Here is a 27,349-nt window from a genome sequence, read left to right as displayed (position 1 = left end):
TGTGCGTGTGTGTGTGTGTGTGTGTGTGTGTGTGCGTGTGTGCGCGTGCGCGATCCACACAGGCGCCCATGCGGAAGCGCGCTAAAGCTTGTTTGCGGAAGAGGAGACAGCAGGACAACGGCAGGTAGGAAAGCTAATATGTTGATAGCGCATTAATGAATTCCTTATCCCGACACGTTGCCCCTTTCGGAACTCTTTTCGGGTATATGACGTAATCAATCATCTCAGTCAGGCAGAGTCAGGTTACTCCGCTAGCCGGGCGCTTCTCGCTCATACTGAGCACGAGCGAGAAGCGCCCGGCTAGCGGGGTAAAGAGTCAGGTAGATAGACAGTCAGGCAGATAGACAGTCAGATAGATAGACAGTCAGGCAGATAGACAGTCAGGTAGATAGACAGTCAGGTAGATAGACAGTCAGGCAGACATACAGACAGGCAGATAGACAGTCAGGCAGATAGACAGTCAGGCAGACATACAGTCAAGCAGATAGACAGTCAGGCAGACATACAGTCAGGCAGACAGTCAGGCAGATAGACAGTCAGGCAGATAGACAGTCAGGCAGACATACAGTCAGGCAGATAGACAGTCAGGCAGACATACAGTCAGGCAGACAGACAGTCAGGCAGATAGACAGTCAGGTAGATAGACAGTCAGGCAGACAGACATACAGTCAGGCAGATAGACAGTCAGGCAGACATACAGTCAGGTAGATAGACAGTCAGGTAGACATACAGTCAGGCAGACATACAGTCAGGTAGATAGACAGTCAGGCAGATAGACAGTCAGGCAGACAGACATACAGTCAGGCAGATAGACAGTCAGGCAGACATACAGTCAGGCAGATAGATAGTCAGGCAGATAGACAGTCAGGCAGATAGACAGTCAGGCAGATAGACAGTCAGGCAGACATACAGTCAGGCAGACATACAGTCAGGTAGATAGACAGTCAGGCAGATAGACAGTCAGGCAGACAGACATACAGTCAGGCAGATAGACAGTCAGGCAGACATACAGTCAGGCAGATAGATAGTCAGGCAGACAGATAGACAGGCAGACATACAGTCAGGCAGACATACAGTCAGGTAGATAGACAGTCAGGCAGATAGACAGTCAGGCAGACATACAGTCAGGCAGACATACAGTCAGGCAGACATACAGTCAGGCAGATAGACAGTCAGGCAGATAGACAGTCAGGCAGACATACAGTCAGGCAGATAGACAGTCAGGCAGATAGACAGTCAGGCAGACATACAGTCAGGCAGATAGACAGTCAGGTAGATAGACAGTCAGGCAGACATACAGTCAGGCAGACATACAGTCAGGCAGATAGACAGTCAGGTAGATAGACAGTCAGGCAGACATACAGTCAGGCAGATAGACAGTCAGGCAGATAGACAGTCAGGCAGACATACAGTCAGGCAGATAGACAGTCAGGCAGACATACAGTCAGGCAGATAGACAGTCAGGCAGATAGACAGTCAGGCAGACATACAGTCAGGCAGATAGACAGTCAGGTAGATAGACAGTCAGGCAGACATACAGTCAGGCAGACATACAGTCAGGCAGACATACAGTCAGGCAGATAGACAGTCAGGCAGACATACAGTCAGGCAGACATACAGTCAGGCAGACATACAGTCAGGCAGACATACAGTCAGGCAGACATACAGTCAGGCAGATAGACAGTCAGGTAGATAGACAGTCAGGCAGACATACAGTCAGGCAGACAGACAGTCAGGCAGATAGACAGTCAGGCAGATAGACAGTCAGGCAGATAGACAGTCAGGCAGACATACAGTCAGGCAGACAGACAGTCAGGCAGATAGACAGTCAGGTAGATAGACAGTCAGGCAGACAGACATACAGTCAGGCAGATAGACAGTCAGGCAGACATACAGTCAGGCAGATAGATAGTCAGGCAGATAGATAGACAGGCAGACATACAGTCAGGCAGACATACAGTCAGGCAGACATACAGTCAGGCAGACATACAGTCAGGCAGATAGACAGTCAGGCAGACATACAGTCAGGCAGACATACAGTCAGGCAGACATACAGTCAGGCAGATAGACAGTCAGGCAGACATACAGTCAGGCAGACATACAGTCAGGCAGACACACAGTCAGGCAGATAGACAGTCAGGCAGATAGACAGTCAGGCAGACATACAGTCAGGCAGATAGACAGTCAGGCAGATAGACAGTCAGGCAGACATACAGTCAGGCAGATAGATAGTCAGGCAGATAGACAGTCAGGCAGATAGACAGTCAGGTAGATAGACAGTCAGGTAGACATACAGTCAGGCAGATAGACAGTCAGGCAGATAGACAGTCAGGTAGATAGACAGTCAGGTAGACATACAGTCAGGCAGATAGACAGTCAGGTAGACATACAGTCAGGCAGATAGACAGTCAGGCAGATAGACAGTCAGGTAGATAGACAGTCAGGTAGACATACAGTCAGGCAGATAGACAGTCAGGCAGATAGACAGTCAGGCAGATAGACAGTCAGGTAGATAGACAGTCAGGTAGACATACAGTCAGGCAGATAGACAGTCAGGCAGATAGACAGTCAGGTAGATAGACAGTCAGGTAGACATACAGTCAGGCAGAGAGACAGACAGATAACTATAGACAACAAGTAACATTAGCTGCTCATTTCCACTGCACATAAATGTAATTTGGAAGGTAAAATTAGACTTTTAATTATTATTATTATTATTATTATTATTATTATTATTATTATTATTATTATTATTATTAAATTGTTTACATTTTGCATAGCACCCCAAGCCTACTATGACACATCTTATAGAATATTATTTGGAAATTTCATGCGGAATCTTGCCTACGTGAGCCACATTGTGATGTACTGTATATCAATATATGGGAGAAAAAAAACCTTATGATTGATTATCATGATATTGATTTCAGCCATGTAGCCCAGCACTAATTAAGACTCATCAGTAATTAAGACTCTCACTCTGCATGAATTGACTCTGCGTTAATTAAGACTTGTCAGTAATTGCTCAACGGTCTGTGCAGCCTGATGGATCCGGAGGCGGTCATCGTGGAGTTCCTGGTTCCTGTGGAGAACAACAAGACTCTGTTCGTCTGGGACATCCAGCCCTGTCGCAGTGAGGCCGCCATCTGGGTGAGTTAGTTCACTAATGAAGTGCTTTAACACTGGACTAACTGTGCACCACACACAGCCAGGCTGTCCTCTGCACCACACACAGCCAGGCTGTCCTCTGCACCACACACAGCCAGGCTGTCCTCTGCACCACACACAGCCAGGCTGTCCTCTGCACCACACACAGCCAGGCTGTCCTCTGCACCACACACAGCCAGGCTGTCCTCTGCACCACACACAGCCAGGCTGTCCTCTGCACCACACACAGCCAGATGGAGAGACTCGTATCACTGAGAACCAACTCACTTTCTAACAAGTTTCTAACAATCTGGGAGCCGTTTCTGGCCTACCTCGATGAGGTTAGGGGCGGCGAGTAATTTGCACGCCTGGCTCCTCGCAAACCACTTGCGTGGGACCCCTTACACAACACAACATTTCCTACAGCACATGGTTGTTGGTAGCACCACATTGTAACACTGAGTGTAGATATTATATGTATATTTTTCTTTCTTTTCCTTCTTGTGTCTGAGCTGTTTGTTTTGTTCGTGTACTCTTCTACATAAAATTGAAAAAAAAAAATGAAAAAAAAATACGAGGTGGGTCGCTGATTGGCTAGCAATTTCTGCAAATACCCTCCCAGGGCCTGAAGGCTGAATTATGCTCACCCTGCCGTGAAGGGCGCGGGGGTGGAGCGAGGGGCGGGCGCGTCAAATTACGTAAATTTGTTGGGCGTGGTTATTCGCTAGCTCCAGCGGCCGCTCGCGTTGTGCCTGATTTTTTTTCTAACAGCGCGAGCTTCTCTCCAAACATGGCTGCTTTCGAGCCACTGAACCCTGAACACTGAGCTGTGTTTTCACCACATTTCTTGACCCATGTGGTAATAATAATAATAATAATAATGAATTGTATTTGTATAGCACACTTTCAAATCAAAACTGACATCCCAAGGTGCTTCACAAGAGAAAGTACACAGAATAAAAATAACAATAAAAAAATAAATAAAATAAAAACACTTAAATAGAGGAATTTAAAAACAGGCCCTAGTCGAACGCAGCATGAAAAAGGTGGGTCTTTAGGCTGCTTTTGAAGGCAGCAAGGGAGTCCGAGGCCCGGATGGATCCTGGGAGCAGATTCCACAGGCGTGGCCCCAGTGCACAAAAGGCACGATTTCCCATGGTTGAGAGCCTTGTGCGTGGGATTGCAAGCAGGTTTTGGCTGCCAGATCTGAGAGTCCGGGATGGTAGGCTATAAACTTAGATTTGCAACTGTTCGTTTTTAGTAATTTCACCAAGTAAATGTGTTGTGTTGAGAGCATGATTGAGAGAGATTAAAAGCAGCACAGAGTAGGCAATCAGGGCTGAGAAGTAAAAACGGCTTTCAGTAAAAACAAGTTTGGTGAGTCCTTCATGTGCTGATGTGCGGTCGTTTGAGAGTGAAAGTGCACTCAGTACTGCACAGCGCGACTTTTCACGGGCTGTTCTCACCATTGTACAATACATGCTGATCACTTTCTGAGTATAATGGCATCTGCCCCAGCGCGAGGTCTGCACGGAGACTCGCGGGGCCCCACCCCCACGGAGCTTTGCTCGAGTATAAGACGGTCTGGTAGAAGGAAATGAAATGTGAGTTCACGTGACCGTCTGGTTTACCAGGCTACCTAACACAGCAGATTACCCCTGCTCTACCATTACCATAGTAATATATATTCTACAGGCATATAGCCTATGAGATTAATTGTTTACCGTAGCCAAACGTTGGTACCGCCTTTGTGTTTCCCATTTTATATTTTTATTTTTGTGAGTACCCGGTTACTCATATTGAAATGACTTAACATGCCCATCCCTAACCCAGACCATGGTATAACTAATGGAAGAAGCTGTCTCCTGGTTGTGTGCAGGAGTGTGTGTTTGGTGTGTTCTCGTCCTTCGGGCCTCTGTACCTGGTGCGGGTCAGTCCCAACGCCCCGCTCGCCCCGCCCGGCTTCTACGCCCTCGTCAAGTTCTACTCTGCTACTCACGCCTCCAGAGCCCAGAGGCACACTGACGCACGCCCGCTGTTCCAGAGCACACCGCTCAAGGTGGAGACACACACCTCACACTGTCTGTCTGTCTGTCTGTCTGTCTGTCTGTCTGTCTTTCTGTCTGTCTGTCTGTCTGTCTGTCTGTCTGTCTTTCTGTCTGTCTCACCACTCAAGGTGGAGACACACCTCACACTGTCTGTCTGTCTGTCTTTCTGTCTGTCTGTCTGTCTGTCTGTCTGTCTCTCTATCTGTCTGTCTCTCTGTCTGTCTGTCTGTCTGTCTGTCTTTCTGTCTGTCTGTCTGTCTGTCTGTCTCTCTGTCTGTCTCTCTGTCTGTCTGTCTGTCTGTCTGTCTGTCTGTCTTTCTGTCTGTCTGTCTGTCTGTCTGTCTGTCTGTCTGTCTGTCTGTCTCTCTGTCTGTCTGTCTTTCTGTCTGTCTGTCTGTCTCTCTGTCTGTCTGTCTGTCTGTCTGTCTCTCTGTCTGTATGTCTGTCTGTCTGTCTGTCTGTCTGTCTCTCTGTCTGTCTGTCTGTCTGTCTGTCTGTCTGTCTCTCTGTCTGTCTGTCTGTCTGTCTCTCTGTCTGTCTGTCTGTCTGTCTGTCTGTCTCTCTGTCTGTCTGTCTGTCTTTCTGTCTGTCTGTCTGTCTGTCTGTCTCTCTGTCTGTCTCTCTGTCTGTCTGTCTGTCTCTCTGTCTGTCTGTCTGTCTGTCTGTCTCACTGCTCAAGGTGGAGACACACCTCACACTGTCTCTCTGTCTGTCTGTCTGTCTGTCTCTCTCTGTCTGTCTGTCTGTCTGTCTCACTGCTCAAGGTGGAGACACACCTCACACTGTCTCTCTCTGTCTGTCTGTCTGTCTTTCTGTCTGTCTGTCTGTCTCTCTGTCTGTCTGTCTGTCTGTCTCACTGCTCAAGGTGGAGACCTCACACCGTCTCTCTCTGTCTGTTTGTCTTTTTCTGTCTCTCTCACCGCTAGAATGTAAACAACAATTTGAAAATGTCATTAATACAAAGTGAAAATAATATAATTTGCATGCAGAGCTTGTGAAACTGTGATGGTCAAGAGTCTCAGTAGTGATTACTACAGCAGAATAACATGGAGCTGATATCACCATTCATGTTCCTGACTAGGCCTGTCACAATAATCAATTAATCGACTTATCGACGTATCGATATATGGACATGACCTTAAAAGCAAATCTGACCTCAATAATAATAATAATGTTTGTTTACATAAAACATGTTTTGCTGTTATTTCTTGCTGCGCTGCTTCTGTATTTTATTTTTTATGCCTCCGCCGGCAATAGCCAGGCCGGAGGCATTATGGATCCGGGTTGTCCGTCCGTACGTACGGCCGTACGTCCGTCCGTACGAGGTTTGTTAACGCGATATCTGAGGAATGCCTTGACGGAATTTCATCAAATTTGCCTTAAACATCCACTTACACTCAAGGATGATCTGATTAGATTTTGGTGGTCAAAGGTCAAAGGTCAAGGTCACTGTGACCTCTCGAACGCCATTTTCAAGCTTGTTAACGCGATATCTCAGGAATGCCTTGACGGAATTTAATCAAACTTGTCTCAAACATCGACTTGGACTCAAGGATGAACTGATTCGATTTTGATGGTCAAAGGTCAAGGTCACTGTGACCTCTCAAACGCCATTTTCCAGCTTGTTAACGCGATATCTCACGAATGCCTTGACGGAATTTCATCAAATTTGCCTCAAACATCGACTTGGACTCGAGGATGAACTGATTAGATTTTGGTGCTCAAAGGTCAAAGGCCAAGGTCACTGTGACCTCTCCAACACCATTTTCAAGCTTGTTAGCGCAACATCTCAGAAATGCCTTGACGGAGTTTCATCAAATTTGCCTCAAACATCGACTTGGACTCAAGGATGAACTGATTAGATTTTCGTGGTCAAAGGTCAAGGTCACTGTGACCTCACGAATGCCATTCCCAAGTGCGTTAAAGCGATATCTCAAGAACGGCTTGATGGAATTTCTGCCAATTTGGCTCAACGTCGACTTGGGCGCAAGGATGAATGGATTACATTTTGGTGATCAAAGGTCAAGGTCACTGGGACCTCTCCAACGCCATTTTCAAGCTTGTTAACGCCATATCTCAGGAATGCCTTGCCGAAATTTCATCAAATTTGCCTCAAACATTAACTTGCCCTCAAGGATGAACTGATTACATTTTGGTGGTCAAACTTCAAGGTCACTATGACCTCATGAATGCCATTCCCAAGTTGGTTAACGCAATATCTCAAGAACAGCTTGATAGAATTTCTTCTGATTTGGCTCAAACATCCACTTGGACGCAAGGATGAACTGATTCCATTTTGGTTATCAAAGGTCAAGGTCACTGTGACCTCTCGAATGTCATTTTCAAGCTTGTTAACGCGATATCTCAGGAATGTCTTGATAGAATTTCTTCGAATTTGCCTCAAGCGTCCACTTGGACTCAATGATGAACTGATTACATTTTGGTGGTCAAAGTTCAAGGTCACTGTGACCTCACACACCCAATTTCCAAGCACTGTAACGCAACATCACAGGAGCGCCTTGACGGAATTTCTAACAATTTGCCTCAAATGGCGATTTGGACTCAAGAATGAACTAATGGCGGAGGCATAAGTCCGCGTTGCGGTCGTTCTAGTTTATTTTGTTTAAGATATTATAATATATATATATATATATATATATATATATACTGTGTATGTATATATATATATATATATATATATATATATATATATATATATATATATATATATACTGTATATATATATATTTATACAACAGGTAGTTCCGGCCGAGCAATTTGATTGGACAAGAGGGATCTTACGAGTGCCTATAGACCCCTTATACAGCTTGTCAACATTGAGCTGCGCGCGCATCGTGTAGGCAAAAAGCCGTCAGCCCAGCATTCACAGACAGTGAAAAAGCCCCGCTGTCAGGACTGCTCTATGCCCATCTGCAACACACAGTTATATTTTAGTTTTAAAATGCAGTTCTCGGCTTACTACCACAGCTTATCGCCTAGTGATAAGCAATGTTATGCATCGAAATTAACGTTGTTTAATGGGATATGTCTTACAGACCCGAGCGATGTGGCTGTTACTAGCAGCCTACTACAGTTTACCTGATATGAAATGAGCGAGCACTGCAAAGTCGGGCATTCTTAACGATTTCCTCTTTCGGCTTGCAACCAAAGACACCTACACCTACTGCATTAAAAGCAGTATGAGTTGACGGGATTCGGTAAAACTTTAGTCCTTGCTTTTAATGCTAACCGTAGGTGTCTTTGGTTGCAAGCCGAAAGAGGAAATCGTTAAAAATGCCCGACTTTGCAGTGCTCGCTCATTTCATATCAGGTAAACTGTAGTAGGCTGCTAGTAACAGCCACATCGCTCGGTTAGTTAACAACCAAGTAACGTTAAATAATGTCATTATTGAGTTGAACTGATTGGAACAAGGACATCATTAAAAATGCCCGACTTTGTAGTGCTCTTCATAATCAGGTAAGCTGCCTGAAACTGTAGGCTGCTCAGCCACATCGCTCGGTTAGTTAATGACCAAGTAACGTTAAATAATGTCATTATTGAGTTGAACTGATTGGAACGAGGACATCATTAAAAATGCCCGACTTTGTAGTGCTCATTTCATAATCAGGTAAGCTGCCTGAAACTGTAGGCTGCTCAGCCACATCGCTCGGTTAGTTAACGACCAAGTAACGTTACATAATGTCATTATTGAGTTGTGTGCATTATCAACATAACAATATATCTTTGCAAGTTACAGAATAATTATCTACGCTATCCCCAGTTATAAAGGAATGCACGATATGTATGACTAGGCTTGGCCAATTGACAGCGCCAGTGCGTATGGGTCTGTAAGACATATCCCATTAAACAACGTTAATTTCGATGCATAACATTGCTTATCACTAGGCGATAAGCTGTGGTAGTAAGCCGAGAACTGCATTTTAAAACTAAAATATAACTGTGTGTTGCAGATGGGCATAGAGCAGTCCTGACAGCGGGGCTTTTTCACTGTCTGTGAATGCTGGGCTGACGGCTTTCTGCCTACACGATGCGCGCGCAGCTTGCTTTGTTGTCATTGTGACGTAGGCGTATAATTGGTCTATATTTCACGATAATGCACTGGCGCTTCACTGTGTGTAGGGTAGGCTATATCACTCCGCTTCACAGCTGCTCTAATCAACAAAACAAACACCAGCCACGTTACATTGAACGTCATTCAAAGCGTAACCGAGAGCGCAAAGATGGATTTTTTTCCTAACATAACTTTTGACTTAAACTATGAATGCTCGTCAGAAGAGGACGAGGGGGAGCAACATTCTAATGAGGAAACCTCCAGGGGCCGGTTGCACCAACTGGTCTTAACTATGCCTGGTCGTAACTCCTACGTCGGTCTTATAAGACCATGGACTTATGCCTGTTGCACCAACACGGCTTACGTCTGGTCAGTATGCTGGTCGTAGCAATGCGCGTCCATGTGAATTGCCAGGGAATGCCCCCTGATTGGATGATGTTGCAAAAAATGTGCCTCGCGACCTGCTTGGAGCACTGTGCCACTACGCTCTCTCAGCCACTACTGTAAAACACCCTCCCTCCTCCCACCCTCCCTCGCTCCGGGGGAAAATGGCGGCTATTGAGCCAGACAGACAGTCTGAATGAAATTGAATGTAACGTTCCCAATTCTATGTATTACATTCTAAAAAACTAACGGCAACATTTTGGAAGGCGGGTTAGGTTAACTAGTTAGTTATAATCTAACGTCGTGCTTTCAAAGACGGCGAACTGGCGGTGTTACGACGATGACGGTCAAAAAGGTCTCCGCGGAGATCTCTGTTACAGGCAGGCGCTACGCCTCCTCCTGACCAGGCGGGCTGATTAGGCTACATTTTCTGCAAAGGGAAAGCTGGGGGGACTATTTTTGTTGGCGGAGGAATAAATACAGAAATCATCTATTTTCTCAGCTTTTTGTCATTTTTTTTAATCAGCTTTGTTTAATAGAACTGTTGTATAAAAGCAATATCACACTCGAGGTCGTGCATTGTTGGCTAATATTGGCACTGCTGTGATTATCTACGGCACTCGGCCTGCGGCCTCGTGCCTGCGACCGAACCACAGCAGTGCCAATATTAGCCAACAATGCACTCCCTCTCGTGTGATATTGCTTAAATATATATATATATATATATATATATATATATATATATATATATATATATATATATATATATATATATATATATAAAACAAAAGAAGGTACCACCGCACACTGAAGTATAGCTTTACTGTGATTTATTCAGCAAACAACGCGTTTGACAAAGCTGCTACAGCGAAACGCGTTGTTTGCTGAATAAATCACAGTAAAGCTATACTTCAGTGTGCGGTGGTACCTTCTTTTGTTTTGTGCCTTTGTACCTGCAACCTACAGTACCAGCACCTGATCATTCCACTAGCTGTGCGTGGGGACTCTCCTTTCTCTTCATATATATATATATATATATATATATAATAGCTGTTCGTTTTGAAGAGTAAGAAAATGCTGGTTTAACTGAGAATTCCCAGTGAACTGCAGAAACATTCTAGAATTCTACTCGACTTTAGAGGATTAAGAATTAAAAGTTCATCACTATTTGAAAGGGTGTACATTACATTATTATGCTAGTATTATATTATTATATCAGTGGCAAAAAAAAAAGTCTTAAAATGACAGCAATATTGTTTATCGCAATTATTTCAGCGGCAATTATATCAATCAACAAACACTAGTTATCGTTGCAGGCCTATTCCTGACAGCAGAATAACATGGAGCTGATATCACCATTCAAGTTCCTGGCACAACATACACACATTTTTGCATTGTGATGTATTACATTTCAATATATCGTCCCATCCCCAATCTTTTGTTTTTATAAAAATATGTATGTCTACACATTGTGTTTTTATAATGTTAGTGTGTTACAATACATATATATGTCTACACAATACACGTCAAGAGCGCTGATCCAATGGTCCCACCAGACTTCAGGATGCCTACTACACATCGCTCTGATCTTTCGCCGTTTGTATTGTATTACTGCTCATAGTTCTTTAACCCCAATCTGTGTGGTTCCAGGATGATATTTATGTAGTTTCTGCTAGTGGTCAGAAGGTGGCAGCAGCACCCAACCAGGAGAAACTGCATTAGTCAAAACAGAGCCAAACAGAGATGGATTGCTCATAACTGTGTCCACTGGCAGCCATGATGGCTCAATCAATGTCTGTTTTGCTATAGTAGCTGACTGATTATTTGTCAGCCATGTTTGATCACCTGAGTTTAGGCCTGCAACTAATGATTATTTTCATTATTGATTAATCTGTCTTATTATTTTGTGGAGTAATCGATTAGTCGTTTGGTCAATAAAATGTGTCAAAATGATGAAAAATGTCGATCACACCCAAAGCCCAAGATGACATCCTCAAGTGTCTTCTTTTGTTCTGACCATTGATAGTACATAGAATGGATGAAGCCAGCGTGACGTCACCCATTGGGTTTTGATAGCAGAAAATGAGGCTTGAATCTCCCGCTTCCTGCTCATCGTTGATTGGTTGAATGGATTAACTTTACACGGAAGTACGGGGAGAGAGGGCTGTTAAAACACTAGTAGAAGAAGAAGAAGGAGGAGGGGGCGGCTGCCCCTAGCGGCTGCCGGGGGAGTTTCCGAATTTGTCTCACAGGCTTGAACGACTGCCATCTTGTTGTTCGCTTCTGTTTGCTAGCTTGCTCGCTGGCTGGCTGGTTGCAGTGGTGAAATGGTCCAGGACAACAAATATAATAACTTTTAGTCCGAAGGTATGGGCGAGTAGGAGTCCAGCCAGCCGACCACCGTCTTGTCCGGGGCCTGGCCAAGAGACCATGGTGTGGTGTGATCCTGGTGCATTGTGCCTGGTGTGAGTCTCCAGCCTGCTAGCTGCTGCTAAGCCTCCACAAGGTAAACTGCTATTATACTTATCTCTGGGCAAACTCTAAAATTGATAACTGAGGTGGATTTGGTCGCGCACTTGGTGCTCTGCTATGTTGGACTGTTTGAGTGATGCTCATGTTTGTAAGCTAACGCTAGCTCGATTAGCATCGTGTGCTAACGTGTGAGCACCGTTATAGCCTACTTTAACTGAAATTTGGTGGCGTTATGTTATAGTAATTAAATATAACACTGTGTCGTTTGTTTCTTCAAGGGATGGCCGTCGGAGTACCATGGTGGAGCAGGAACAGCACAACAGAACAGAGGCACATTGTCCCTTGGTCAAATTATTTGTGAAAATGAATGCTACGTTTTGATTCCCATGTGCATATTACTGTGAGAATATTGCTGATCATCAGTTGTTCAACCTAAGATATTGCAATAACATAAGCTAAATGCTGACAGATTTGAGACTTTTGATAGATTTACTTTGAGCCATTTGGTATGTATCTGCCAGTGTGTTTTTGTCAATAAACATTGCCAACAAAGAACCTTGTTGTGTAGGCTATGTGCTAAGTAAATCATGTACCCGAATGTACCCCAAATCTCATAGAACGAGCCCATTATAGTTGTCTGGTCAGAGCAGGCAGGTTGTTAATAAGATGTGATATAAAGATATTTGATGTCGAGTGAACCAGCTTCGACCAAATGACCAGGAAGAAGAATGAAGATGGAGAAGCAACCGACTGCTTCAAATCAACAAATGATTTATATTTATTGAAATATGGTTATCTGTAACAATTCGACATAAACAAAGGCTACACCATGCAACATATATTTTGATATCATTCAAACTTAAAGAATGGTTAATTTTCCACCATGGTAGGCTGTACTGCTGTGAAATGGTTACCTATATTTGTATCAAGTGTTGCTTGGTAGATTATCTATATATGCCTAATTTACCAGTAGACATATTCGTGCAAGACCTTAGGCTATGTTGAGTTATATCGATCTGATAAAGTATGTTTTAAAATAAGGATAACAAATTGCTGAGCTTGGCGGATGCCTCAAGACAAGTATGTATCATTTTTAAATGTCCAATACCATACAGAAAAGCAAATTGAACAAACGACCAACAGCATTCAAGTCTGCAAAAACTTGTGATGTTATGTCCCGTTAACATATAACCTTATGACGCTTACTGTATAACATGGACAGACCATTTAACGTTACGGTGAAAACACACTGCACGCGTCTCCTGCACGTAAGCTGCGCTGCGCGACCATTTGCGACCTTGTGCGCAGCCAGTTTTCATTAGGACACCATGTTAACAGATCTGTCAGTCCACACTGAATTGCGCGCAGCGCGCAGCGCGCCGCTCAGCTCAGCTCCGCGGACGCTCAGGGCCGCTCAGCTCAGCCTGGAGTTCTATTTTCCTGCGCGGCCGTCTGCGCCTGTGAGCGACTCTGTCAAGTTGAACAGATCAGATAAGGGCAGACAGGAACTCCGAAACCGGACATTCGTCAAATAAAACCAATTTCAAAGTGAAATAATGTTTATTTACGTTGTTGATTGCCCCTTTGGAAGTGTGAAAAGAGAGAAAGAGCAGTGGGAGAGGGGGAGCGGCTTCTAGGGGCTCATTGCCTGCGGAGCAACAAGTAGAGAGCTAGGACTCGCCTTCTCTCTACAACAGCAGGCACTGGGAAAACGGGAGGAGAACAGACAAATGGTGCAATTGCATTTTATAATGAAGGTAGCCATTAACTGTTATCCCAAACATATTACTTTAGATATTTATGTCATCATTTACTTGGCCATGATAAGGAAGACAGGAGATCTGGGGCAAAATATATAGTGGACGAGCAGAGCGCGCAAAGAGAGCTGCGCTCTCTGTGTGGACACTTTAAAGCGACTTCTGCGCGGAGGTGCGCTGCGCGGCGCATGCGCGCAATTTTCGCCTCTGGTATGTCCCCAGCGTTAAGGCCTAAACATGGTCGTCCGTCCGCCTTGAATTGGAGCCGTCTCGCCGTCTGGCGGCGCCAGCGAGCCCCACATGCTCGGACGCCACTATGCCCCCCCTCCCCCCCCCCGCGGAAGCTCCGTGTGAAAATGGCGGAGATTGTGTGCCAGGCAGTCTGAATGAAATTGAATGTAACGTTCCCAATTCTATGTATTAAATTCTAAAAAACGACCCTCAACATTTGGGAAGGCTAAGCCACACAACTAGTTGTTATAATCTAACATCATGCTTTGAAAGGCGACTTTACGACGAAGAGCCAGGGCAACGGCCAATCACAACTCTCCTGCAGCTGTCGTCACGCACGTATCGTCGCCGGGAAGTCACATTTTCGAGCAGCCCCCGTCAGCCGACGGCGGCCCCTCCCCGTAGGACGGCGCTTCACCCGCCGTCACACGGGGAGGGCGGGGCGAGGCTCTGACGGACGACCATGTTTAGGCCTTTAGGCTACTTTACATACCGTTAGATAACGTTAAATGGTCCGCCATGTTATGAGCGTCACGTTACATGTATGCCATCTATACAGTTACGTGTGTCTACTAACATTATTAAAATATCATAAAGTAGCGCTATTTTCTGATAATTTGCTAAAGTATGACTTGCTATCTGCTAGCCATACTAGCCTTGTTTTGCTAGGTTTTCTTATTCGTGTACTTTCCGCAGACTAGATGCCTTTGCGGCACATTGCTGCCTCTAACGGGCGGAGGTATTACTGTTTCCCAATATCCGAAGTATATCGCCTATTTTCCTCGAAATGGGGCTATAATTAAAAAAACTGGAGCCTTGAGAGCATGAAAAATACTTGAAATTGTTTTTTCAGACCATAAACTCATTTGTAAAGTGTTTATTTAAGACAGAGACCGAGAGAGAAGTTGGCTCGTTTCACATAGAGTTGAATGGACGTTCAGGGATGATGTTACACAAGCTGCGCCCCCCACTGGCCATTTGAGAGTATGGCAACTTCCGCATAGGACTCAAAAAGAGACTGCCTGTAATGGCCACTGGTTCTGACCAACAGTTCACAACCCAAAGAGAATCAGTTTAAAGGTCCTTAAAGGCACAAACACCCCTCCCCTCCTCACCCCTCCCCACCCCTCCTCACCCCTCCTCACCCCTCCCCACCCCTCCTCACCCCTCCTCACCCCTCCTCACCCCTCCCCTCCCCTCCTCACCCCTCCTCACCCCTCCCCTGCCCTCCCCACCCCTCCTCACCCCTCACCCCTCCCCTGCCATCCTCACACCTCCCCTCACCCCTCCTCACCCCTCCCCTCCTCACCCCTCACCCCTCCTCACCCCTCCCCTCCTCACCCCTCCCCTCCCCACTCCTCACCCCTCCCCACCCCTCCTCACCCCTCCCCTCCTCACCCCTCACCCCTCCCCACCCCTCCTCACCCCTCCCCTCCTCACCCCTCACCCCTCCCCTCCTCCCCTCCCCTCCTCACCCCAGATGCACACATCTGTTGCTGTGAATGACGGGGTAAAAACTTGCCTCGCAATTTCTATTGTTTATTCGCATTGCTCTTGGTGTGTAATGACCTTAAGACTAAAGAAACCATAAAATATTCACATTTAAGAAGCTGGAATGAGAGAATTCTAATAATTTTCTCTGAAAAGTTAGTCCAAACAATTAATCGATTATAAAAATAGTTGGCGATTAATTTTCTGATGATCGACTTCGACTAATCCATTAATCAACTAATCGTTGCAGCTCTACCTGAGTTCAACAATGTGGTCGTCACAGTACAACTTTTACTCTGTGTGTGTGTGTGTGTGTGTGTGTGTGTGTGTGTGTATATGTGTGTCAGGTGAGGCTCAGCACCAAGCGGACTCCCTCCTACATGTTAGATCCCTACAACAGCAAACCGCTAAGCCACGCCCGCTGCCTGGATCTGGCCAATCACTGCTTGGGATTCAATGGCTGGTCCACACGCATTATTACTGTAAGAAACATTGTTTTTGTTGTCATGGAAATCGTGATGAAGATGGTAAAGGTGATGATGATGATGAATGGAATCTGGCCAGCTTTAGCTGATACTAAAGAACAATACCAGCTTCCATTGTAGAAAGACCGAAGAATTTGGTAACACTTTCTATGAAGGATATGCCTATAATGCATGATTCATAAGATAGAATGCATTTATAAGGCTTCATAAAACTGTATAAATGTTTATAAGAAGGTTTATAAATAAGTGATGGACCATAATGTATTATAATAAACATCAATAATATGCTATAGCACGATTTTGTGAACTTTAAGTAAAATTACAGCACTAGATTATTAGCAATTGTATGATACCAGGAACCAGGAAGTGCAGTGACTTCTGGGTAAGACCACAAAAAGACATCATCCCTGCGGTACTCCATTACCTTGTCGTCTTTAAGTAACATTAGAGGAATTAGGTCATTTAAGTGATAACCATGTTGCAGTCCTTCAATGTAGGATTTGAATCTAACTGAACACACATGCCACGGTCTCTACTCTCTCTACTCTATTATAATACATCATTTTTTGTTATTAAACTTAGTATTTCTATCTAATTCAAAATTCAGGCATTGTGACAATACCACTCCTTAATAGGTTGAGGCGATGTCTCGTCATAGCTGGCTCAGCCTGGCTGGGGGCGTGGTCAGGGTGGGGTAAATCCTCCCGTTCTATCCATTCAGCAGAGGAAGTATTTACTGTAGATGCTAGCCCAGCCCAGGCAGACACGATCAGGGATTTAACCCCCGCAGTAAATGCACATCTGAACAGACGTCTAAGTACCTGCTCTATATTCCCAATCATGTAAGTGTAGAGCCGCAGCACCGTCCTTTGGTGAGTCAGCCCATTGAGATATATGGGCGGTTTTACCCCACTCGCGCGCCAGCCGTATAACATTTTGTGGGCGTTCCCACACATGGTCTGGTTTCTCCTCCTCAGCTGAAGGAGCTCCCCAGTGAGGAGCAGGAAGAGGAGGAGCAGGAAGAGGAGGGGAGGGGAGAGACGAGGCTGCATTATGGCTGCCTGCTGGAGCTGTCCTTCCCTCTGCATGGACACACAGCCAGAGGAGCAGCTGTGGTGGAGGAGACCTTCACTCGTACTGCTGAGGAAGGCAAGTTGGTACCTGATGTTTCTCTGCTCCAGTTACAGTCATCTCCTATCTGTCTGCCTGACTACCTGTCCGTCTGCCTGTTTGTCTGACTGCCTGTCTGTCTGCCTGACTACCTGTCTGTCTGTAGGTCCAGAGGTTCTTCTACAGAAACGGTGTAAACTCCAGAGGTTGGTCAGAGAAAAAGCCTTGATGCAGGCATTCAGCCGAGTGCTACTGATACTACTGGGTAATACTACTACAACTACTACTGCTGTTGTTATGCCTCTTGGCGACAGCCGGGCCGGAGGCATTTTCTGATGTTCATTAACGTTATCTAGTTATCTGAGGTACGCCTTGACGGAATTTCTTCAAATTTGCCTCAACCGCCCAGTTGGACTGGGGGATGAACTGATGAATGGGCAAGGGGAAATGTGTAAGAGTCTGGACAGACATGGATGTTGACTGCACTTGTTGGCGGAGGCATATATTTGCGGTGCGATCGTTCTAGTTATTACTATCACTACTGCTACAGGTGCTAATACTGCTATTGTTATTACTTTCACTATCACAACTACTGCTACAGGTGCTACTACCTGCTGCTTTATCAACAGTCTTCCCAACATCTGTCAGAACATCTACACCCTGATGTCTGCGGATGATGTGGTGATCTTCACTGAGGCCAATAACCTCAGGGAGGTCTCCCATGGTCCTCACATCTGCAATGTCACGACATTCAGAACTGGCTGACTGAATCTTGTCTCCTATTGAATGCCAGAAAAAAGTTTGTATGATGTTTAGCAAACGTCCCCAAAATGTAACACACTCCAGTGTCTTCTTAAACGGTGAAGAGCTTGATATCGTGACAAGGTTCAAATCTCTTGGGGTCACTCTTGACTCCACTTTGACCTTTAAGAGTCACATAAAAAAGATGTCAAACTCCATCAAATAACCTTCAGAATTTCAGGCACATCTGGAATAATCTGACAGAGGATGAAGCTAGGCTGTTCCTGGTGTCGATGATTTTCTCACGTATAGAATATTGTCTAACTAGCTGGTCTCTAGCCGGAAATACAACTATCAAAATCATAGAGTCTCTGTACAAGAAAGCCCTGAAAGTCTTTGACAAAAAAAAAAAAAATCCTTCCATCACTGTGACATCTTAACAAAACACAAGTTCCTAAGCCTAGAGAACCTAATACATTTTAAAAATGCCTGTGTCATATTTAAGATCCTATACGGCCTAGCACCGCCCCCATTAGATTACCATATTAGACGGTTAACCAAGGGGGGGGACTGCGCAATCCCCTACAGGCGTACAACCTTTGGTCTGACTGTTCTATCAATACAGACATACAACCTTTGGTCTGACTGTTCTATCAATACAGACATACAACCTTTGGTCTGACTGTTCTATCAATACAGACATACAAACTTTGGTCTGACTGTTCTATCAATACAGACATACAACCTTTGGTCTGACTGTTCTATCAATACAGACATACAAACTTTGGTCTGACTGTTCTATCAATACAGACATACAACCTTTGGTCTGACTGTTCTATCAATACAGACATACAACCTTTGGTCTGACTGTTCTATCAATACAGACATACAACCTTTGGTCTGACTGTTCTATCAATACAGACATACAACCTTTGGTCTGACTGTTCTATCAATACAGACATACAACCTTTGGTCTGACTGTTCTATCAATACAGACATACAACCTTTGGTCTGACTGTTCTATCAATGCAGACATACAACCTTTGGTCTGACTGTTCTATCAATACAGACATACAACCTTTGGTCTGACTGTTCTATCAATACAGACATACAACCTTTGGTCTGACTGTTCTATCAATACAGACATACAACCTTTGGTCTGACTGTTCTATCAATACAGACATACAACCTTTGGTCTGACTGTTCTATCAATACAGACATACAACCTTTGGTCTGACTGTTCTATCAATACAGACATACAACCTTTGGTCTGACTGTTCTATCAATACAGACACAACCTTTGGTCTGACTGTTCTATCAATACAGACATACAACCTTTGGTCTGACTGTTCTATCAATACAGACATACAACCTTTGGTCTGACTGTTCTATCAATACAGACATACAACCTTTGGTCTGACTGTTCTATCAATACAGACGTACAAACTTTGGTCTGACTGTTCTATCAATACAGACATACAAACTTTGGTCTGACTGTTCTATCAATACAGACATACAACCTTTGGTCTGACTGTTCTATCAATACAGACATACAACCTTTGGTCTGACTGTTCTATCAATACAGACATACAACCTTTGGTCTGACTGTTCTATCAATACAGACATACAACCTTTGGTCTGACTGTTCTATCAATACAGACATACAACCTTTGGTCTGACTGTTCTATCAATACAGACATACAACCTTTGGTCTGACTGTTCTATCAATACAGACATACAACCTTTGGTCTGACTGTTCTATCAATACAGACATACAACCTTTGGTCTGACTGTTCTATCAATACAGACATACAACCTTTGGTCTGACTGTTCTATCAATACAGACATACAAACTTTGGTCTGACTGTTCTATCAATACAGACATACAACCTTTGGTCTGACTGTTCTATCAATACAGACATACAACCTTTGGTCTGACTGTTCTATCAATACAGACATACAACCTTTGGTCTGACTGTTCTATCAATACAGACATACAACCTTTGGTCTGACTGTTCTATCAATACAGACATACAACATTTGGTCTGACTGTTCTATCAATACAGACATACAACCTTTGGTCTGACTGTTCTATCAATACAGACATACAACCTTTGGTCTGACTGTTCTATCAATACAGACATACAACCTTTGGTCTGACTGTTCTATCAATACAGACATACAAACTTTGGTCTGACTGTTCTATCAATACAGACATACAACCTTTGGTCTGACTGTTCTATCAATACAGACATACAACCTTTGGTCTGACTGTTCTATCAATACAGACATACAACATTTGGTCTGACTGTTCTATCAATACAGACATACAACCTTTGGTCTGACTGTTCTATCAATACAGACATACAACCTTTGGTCTGACTGTTCTATCAATACAGACATACAACATTTGGTCTGACTGTTCTATCAATACAGACATACAACCTTTGGTCTGACTGTTCTATCAATACAGACATACAACCTTTGGTCTGACTGTTCTATCAATACAGACATACAACCTTTGGTCTGACTGTTCTATCAATACAGACATACAACATTTGGTCTGACTGTTCTATCAATAAAGGGTGGCAACTTTTGGAACAGTTTGCCACATGAAATGAGAGAATGCCCCACGCTTAGCACCTTTCAAACACTACTAAAGGAATGGCTCGCGACAAAACAAACCTGCACACATTCATAGTTGAGCAGTATGTGTTATGTCTTAAAGCAAATTTATACTGACTGCGGAGTGTCCGCGGTGTTCACGGCAAGACCGTTCTCTCCGCAGAGGCACATCTTTTATGGTAAATACGGTAAGAGTGCAGTGTCTGCAGAGAGCGGAGAATCCCCCTCCAGGCTCCCGTTGTGTTTTTAGCAGGAATGCAAATGTCACATCAGTTCTTCTGTGTGTGATCCTGATTTATATCGGCGAATAATCAATCCTAGTGCAATTGTAGGCTATTTTCAGTTTGTTTTTAGCAAGTAAGTTTGTTGTCTTCTTGTTTTTGTGCTTTGCATTAAATTTTTTCGATCTCAAATCGTTTTTATTGACGTAGTAAATTGTAGGCTATTCACTCTAAAATGGGCTCCCTCATGACTGTGAGAAAAGGATCATGTTGCTCCCTCACTCATGTGGCGATGCTCAAACCCGTTCATTTCGCACTGATTTCGCCGGTCACTTGGTCAGTTTGTGGAGGCTTCTTCCCTATACAAACCATAGCAAACATTAGCCAATCATAGCCTCGGAATTGACTGCATGAGCTCGCGGCGTGCTCTGCGGAGTTACATTTTTTGAGAGGAGCGCGGAGCTCCGTGCAGTCCCTCCGCAGAGCTTGTGCGGAGTGCCGTGCTCGCCGCACAGAGCCTCCGCTCCGCGAAAACCAGACACACTAGTATAAATTAAGCTTTATGCTTTGATGTTTTATGGATAGCAGTGAAATAATTACTGTAATACTGTAATGTATTTTATATCATGCATTCAAGCATTATTGTGATTTGTACTTGCATAACATGTATTTTTCCCCATTATGCTTATGCTTTTGCTATTGCTAGTACTATATTAATTTGCTATCAGCACTACTGTCATAGTTAGTTAATCAAATCAATCAGTAGTTAATCAAATGTTTCTATGTCTTTAGATGTTTTATGATTCCAGGTAACATCTTCTAAGGGACAACAGGGAAACTAGCCTTGGCTATAATCTGGCTTGTTTACAAGCTGTTTTGTAACACATTGCTGTAATGCATTGGAGTCTTGTTCATTAACTTGCACTGTCCCTTCGCAAATAAACAAATCAAATCAAATACACTATAACCAATAATACTACAGAGATGTGTAACTCTGCCTGTCTCTCTCTGTCTGTAGGTAATGCTGTCTCTCTCTGTCTGTAGGTAACTCTGCCTGTCTCTCTCTGTCTGTAGGTAATGCTGTCTCTCTCTGTCTGTAGGTAATGCTGTCTCTCTCTGTCTGTAGGTAACTCTGCCTGTCTCTCTCTGTCTGTAGGTAATGCTGTCTCTCTCTGTCTGTAGGTAATGCTGTCTCTCTCTGTCTGTAGGTAATGGTAAAGTGGTGGTAGAGGTGAGAGAGGATGGAGACCAGTTCCAACCTGAACAGATAGAAGGACTCGTCCAGGTAAACTGGACTAAACTAGACTGGACAGGACAGCATGTTTGAACTTTTTTGCATGGATCATAATGGCAGACTCAGTTCTCTGTCGGCTTTGCTCAACTAGAGACTGAGGCCATGTTTAGACGACAACACTCTCTGCATAAAACGGCAAACTGCCATTGTTGCGTTCCGACCTTTGATTCCGCGTTACACACAGAGCGTTTGTGATAACGATTAATGTGCTGAAGCCGCAAATGTCAGCACCGCAACTCGGATCAGTGTCAAGTGAGACAGAATGAAACGGAAACTTCTGCTTACAACCTTCACAATGGCAATTAAATAAAGTAATAGTGTAGATCCACGTTGCAACATTTTTGTGTGTGATCCGAAATACACAGAACACAGACATTTAAAAGTACATTTAACCCCTTAGTGAGTCGACTGTTCTGTTTTTTATTTACCAAGTAATAAATTATTGCTTTTATTTTGAAGGGAAAAACGCCTAGCTTCCAGTATTCTGTCTATTTCTAGCAGGATTGATGCAACCGTAGGACTAAACTTTAACCACATCCTAGAGTGACACAGATGGTTACAGTACAGAATAAAAACCCAGTAAAGCCCTATAAAAAGGCATGTTTTCTTTCCAGTCCTTGGCGCTTGAGGAAATCGATGCATCTGGCCATGAGTTGTAGGGTTGCGTAATTAATTAGTAATGATTTGCGCAAACAATTAATTAATATGCGCGAACGTTAAGAGTGGGCAGTTATCACCCATGTAGTTTTTGCAACTCGTTATCAGATGTTTGTTGAATGCCAATGCGATTCACTTGTGCCATAAGGCTATACTGATGGGCTAGTTGAATGCTCCTATATTGTCTTTCATTAGCCACTTTTACACAGAGATCTCGCAATATTATTAATTCATTATGAATTAATTATGAAGGCCCGCAATGAGTCAGTGTTGCCTTTTTACACACAATGCTTTGACACAATGCGAGGAAGCATTCTGGCATGACGTGATGTGAACTAGCCTACCTGCTGCCGAGAGAAATAAAAATATTAAGCGGGGCAGGGGGAACTTGTTATTGATTTATCTGTCATTATGGGATAGAAGTCTGTCTGTGGTACAACTTTGCTCAGTTAATAGCAGACACCAGCTGATCCAATTTAAAGTCGCTCACCGTCTTCACTACTCCAAGCATAAACTACAAACTCCCTTCTGTCTCACCACTGTGACGGGTGTCATGTGTCAGAGGGCACACTATCTCATGCCTTCTGGTTCTGCCCTTCACTAACGGGATTCTGGGCCAAAATATTTGACTGGTACTCTAAGGCCTACAAAATAACCCTGTAGCCGGAGGCAGAACTCGCCATCTTTGGCTGCTCGGAGTCCTCTCTGGACTTCCCTACAGCTGTGCAACAATCTCTGACACTGGGGACAACTGTCACCAAAAGACTCATCCTGAAGGAATGGATGGAGGAATCCTCTTCACCTTCTTTTCAAGTATGGCTGATGGACATGGTTTCTGTTATACAGATGGAGAGACTCTGGTTCCTGAGAACCAACTCGCTTAGAAGGTTCTCAACTATTTGCGACCCGTTTCTGGGCTACTTTGACGAGGTTAACAAATGACTAGTGAGCAGTGACTAAGGTTGGGGGTGATGGACAGCTTGCCTGGTTGGTTTTCTGTGGACCCTTGCCTTGGGTTGGGTTCCTATGCGTAATGTCTCTCACAAGCACATAAGCACCTTTTGCGGCTGGTAGCACCACATTACAATGCCAAATGTCGATGTATGTTTTTTTTCCTTTGTCTGAGCCTGTTTGTCTTGTTCATTTATTGTTGTATAAAAAATTGGAAAAAATTAAATTAAAAAAGAAAAGGAAAAAAAATATTACACTTAGAGGGATTTATCATGCGCACACACAAAAAAGAAGAAGAAAGAAAAAAAAACTTGGACAAGCCGCTGCGGGTGGGTTAGGGTTAGGGTTAGCCTAACCCTAACCCTAACCCGGGTGTATTGGGAGAAAAACAGCGATAGAGTGGTCCTCTGACAGATCAAGTCGTTAAAGGAGAATTTAAAACCTTATTTAAGTCACCCTGGTAAGTCCAGTTTGATTCCCAGGCATGCACTGAAACACTAATGTGTTTTGAACTGCGACCTGAAAACTGGGCATGTGAAATGCTTGTATTTACGTCCTGTAAATAGCTTATTTTGCGACATGCAGAGGCTCACATCATTATTATACCTCACTAGGCATCTCGCGCGCTACGAAGAATTCCACTCTGGTACCTGTTTTCACGTTTTTGCATTTTCAGGCCCCAAGAACGCCGTTGCCATCTAAAAGGAAGGCCCAAACGCAAAAAAGGTTTGCCGTTTTATGCCGTGTAAACATGGCCTGAGAACTTTCTCGCAGCTTTCATGTTAAGACTGGGTGGAAACTATTCCTGCATTGCAGGAAAAAAGTCATGAGCTTGTAAACGGATAAAACAGAATCAAAATAATGTAATGTTGCTCGGGACATCCATTTTCCTGCCGTCGTCGATGACGGTAATTATGGGTAATGCATTGCAGTAACAAAAAGAAATGACTACCTAACCAATCCCAAAAGCAGCAGGTCAGAAAACAAGGAGGCTTGGTACTAACATATGAGCAAATATACTTATCAAACAGAAAACAAGGAGGCTTGGTACTAACATATGAGCAAATATACTTATCAAACAGAAAACAAGGAGGCTTGGTACTAACATATGAGCAAATATACTTATCAAACAGAAAACAAGGAGGCTTGGTACTAACATATGAGCAAATATACTTATCAAACAGAGGCAATTAGAAATAACTCATTAAAGGAAATGCTCTACTGCCACAATTCCCAACAGTCTTTCTGCTTGTCGGTCTGTCCCTGTGTGTGTGTGTGTGTGTGTGTGTGTGTGTCTCTCTGTCCCCACCTCTCCATCTCTCTGCCCCCTCTCTCTCTCTCTGTCCCCACCTCTCCATCTCTCTGCCCCCTCTCTCTCTCTCTGTCCCCACCTCTCCATCTCTCTGCCCCCTCTCTCTCTCTCTGTCCCCACCTCTCCATCTCTCTGCCCCCTCTCTCTCTCTGTCCCCACCTCTCCATCTCTCTGACCCCTCTCTCTCTCTCTGTCCCCACCTCTCACTCTCTCTGCCCCCTCTCTCTCTCTTTGTCCCTACCTCTCCCTCTCTCTGACCCTCTACCTCTCTCTTCATGTCTCTCTCTCCCAGGTGAATGAGCTGTCCTGGAGTGAGCTTGTCCCTGAGGAAGAGGAGGAGGAAGAGTGGGACCTGACTGTATCCTAGAGACAGAGCGAATTATGGGTGTTTGGAGATAATTGATGAAATGGGAGTCACGTTGGAGTCATCCACCAGCAACAGTACACTAGAGGGCGCTCATTACTGGGGTTGTGGTTACCATGGTGATGTCAGCAACCAATGGATTGTTGTGGTTGAAAAGCATCTTTGACCAATCAGATTGCTTGGTGGACACTACCTGTTGTATAATCTGTGGACCAGGCGGCAAACTTGGGGTTGGACAGATGAAGCCTATGCTGAAGTGATACTAAAAGCTCTAGTTCCTAGAATGGCCACTTGAGGCGGCCTCCAAAAGGGAGTCGTTTCCCGTTCACCCCCATGTTAAGAATCCTGACTTTACAACAGGATTAAACATGTTTAGAGCCTTGTTCAAAACACACTTTTTGTCTATATAGCTCATTTCACAACTGTACGGGGAATGCATTTTATGTAACTCACCCTTTTAGATTCAAATAGATGATAGAAAACACTATGTTTTGGGTATGATTGACAGGTCGCCTGTCCAGTGATCGCGCAGCTTGCCGATCACGGACCAATAGCATGTGGAGCTGCGGCTCTGGGAAACCCCTGGTCTTGTGCCGTCACGTGTGAGCTGCGCAAGAACCTCAAGATGGCAATGGCTTCAAAAACATATGGGTGACGTCATTGGTGACTATGTCCATATTTTTGATACGGTCTATGGACAGGCCAACAGCACTTTGTATACATCAGCGGTTCCCAACTTTTTCAACTCAGGGCCCACTTGAAAATGTCAAAACCTATCGCAGCCCACCTCCGACCCCATGAAAAACACAGAGGCCAAATAATGCTTTCTCAAAGCCCTCTTTATTTTCCACAGTCACTAACACAGCATCTAAAACATGTTGCAGCATTTTCAGTGTTAGGCCCAATTCAGATACAAGCCGTAGAAACGTATAGTAGTCCGGCTGTAGTACGTCTATAGTTTAGTAGTCCGGCTGTAAAAACGTCACTTCACCTTCTCCCCTTCAAAACAAGCATGTGTGCGAGTGAACCAGGAAAAGAGGAGTGCTGAGGCAGGCAGGCTGTCATTTTCAAAAAACTAACCGGAGCATTTTTATTGTGAAGAGAACAGATAAGCTATACAGCCACGATGTTTTGAGAGAGAAGAGAAGAGAAGAGTGAAAGTGTGTGTGTGTGTGTTTGGGGGGGGGGGCATCTAGATTGGCCAGCAGAGCGTGACGTAGGGCTGCATCTCCCAAAAGTGGGATCGCTCTGAGTACGACCTCTGCGTGTTTTTCACGGATACCCCTGCATCGCCCACTGCCGGAGCCTATCGGACTACCTCCATTGACTATGAACGGAGCGCGGGGGGCCAATGCGAGCAGGGTACCTTACCTTAACCCTAACCCGCATCGGATTGTGTCTGAAAGGGCCCTTAGATTTCAAGAACCTGTCCATCAAGCTGTTTTCCCCCTTCTTTTTTTTACTACAGTGTAATGATTTGGCAGCCCGCTTGCAATACCTCCGCAGGCCATACAGTAGTTTGGGAATCCCTGGTATACATGTTACAGTGGAACATAACGACTGTCAATCAAAGTGTCCTGCCCCTAGTCCAGGTTGACATGATTGTGAGTCAGCTCTTCAGCTCGTTTTTCACTTAATGACGTTTTGTATTTTATCAAATCATATATCTTGGTTGGTTTGTATTTGATCAAATCATATTTTGGTTAGTTTATTCTCTATGCTGAATGTATTTTTTCTAAACATTAGACTGCATCGCTTTGTGACCGTAAACAGTGTTGTTTTCCTGTTTGTTGTTTTGATGTTAAAACTGGGCTGAGAGAGCTTTTCAGTGGTGCTTATTCTTGTTTTAAACGTGGACATGGAGTTTACTTTCTACTGTTTCTCCTTATTAAATCAAAGAGCCTATAGTTTGATCTGTCTTGCCATTCTTTTTACACTGCATGGAAAAGATTTTAACTGTGTTTTTGTTCATCAGTAAACTTTATT

At 44.2% G+C, this 27,349-nt stretch overlaps 1 protein-coding gene across 1 annotated transcript; it reads left to right on the top strand.

Annotated features, from left to right (window-relative positions):
* On the top strand, positions 1-27,273 carry LOC310794270 (RAD52 motif-containing protein 1-like). Its single transcript, XM_083656236.1, has 8 exons — positions 1-124; positions 3,042-3,150; positions 5,027-5,206; positions 15,951-16,085; positions 17,066-17,237; positions 17,365-17,463; positions 21,994-22,070; positions 25,292-27,273. The coding sequence occupies exons 1-8, from the start codon at positions 69-71 to the stop codon at positions 25,364-25,366; spliced, it is 903 nt and encodes a 300-aa protein (XP_083512362.1). The 5' UTR covers positions 1-68; the 3' UTR covers positions 25,367-27,273.
* The last annotated feature ends 76 nt before the right edge of the window (positions 27,274-27,349 follow it).

Source organism: Poromitra crassiceps (genome assembly GCF_964638095.1).
Source record: "Poromitra crassiceps genome assembly, chromosome: 19".
Classification (NCBI taxonomy): Eukaryota; Metazoa; Chordata; class Actinopteri; order Beryciformes; family Melamphaidae; genus Poromitra; species Poromitra crassiceps.
This window is presented reverse-complemented; position numbering and strand designations above follow the sequence as displayed.

What these genes read in the sequence shown, in the direction of transcription:
- LOC310794270 (XM_083656236.1), top strand. Translation starts at nt 69, where the DNA reads ATGCGGAAGCGCGCTAAAGCTTGTTTGCGGAAGAGGAGACAGCAGGAC. An exon ending in GCAGTGAGGCCGCCATCTGG is followed by an intron (nt 3,151 to 5,026) that starts GTGAGTTAGTTC and finishes GGTTGTGTGCAG; the next exon opens with GAGTGTGTGTTTGGTGTGTT. An exon ending in CACTCGTACTGCTGAGGAAG is followed by an intron (nt 17,238 to 17,364) that starts GCAAGTTGGTAC and finishes GTCTGTCTGTAG; the next exon opens with GTCCAGAGGTTCTTCTACAG.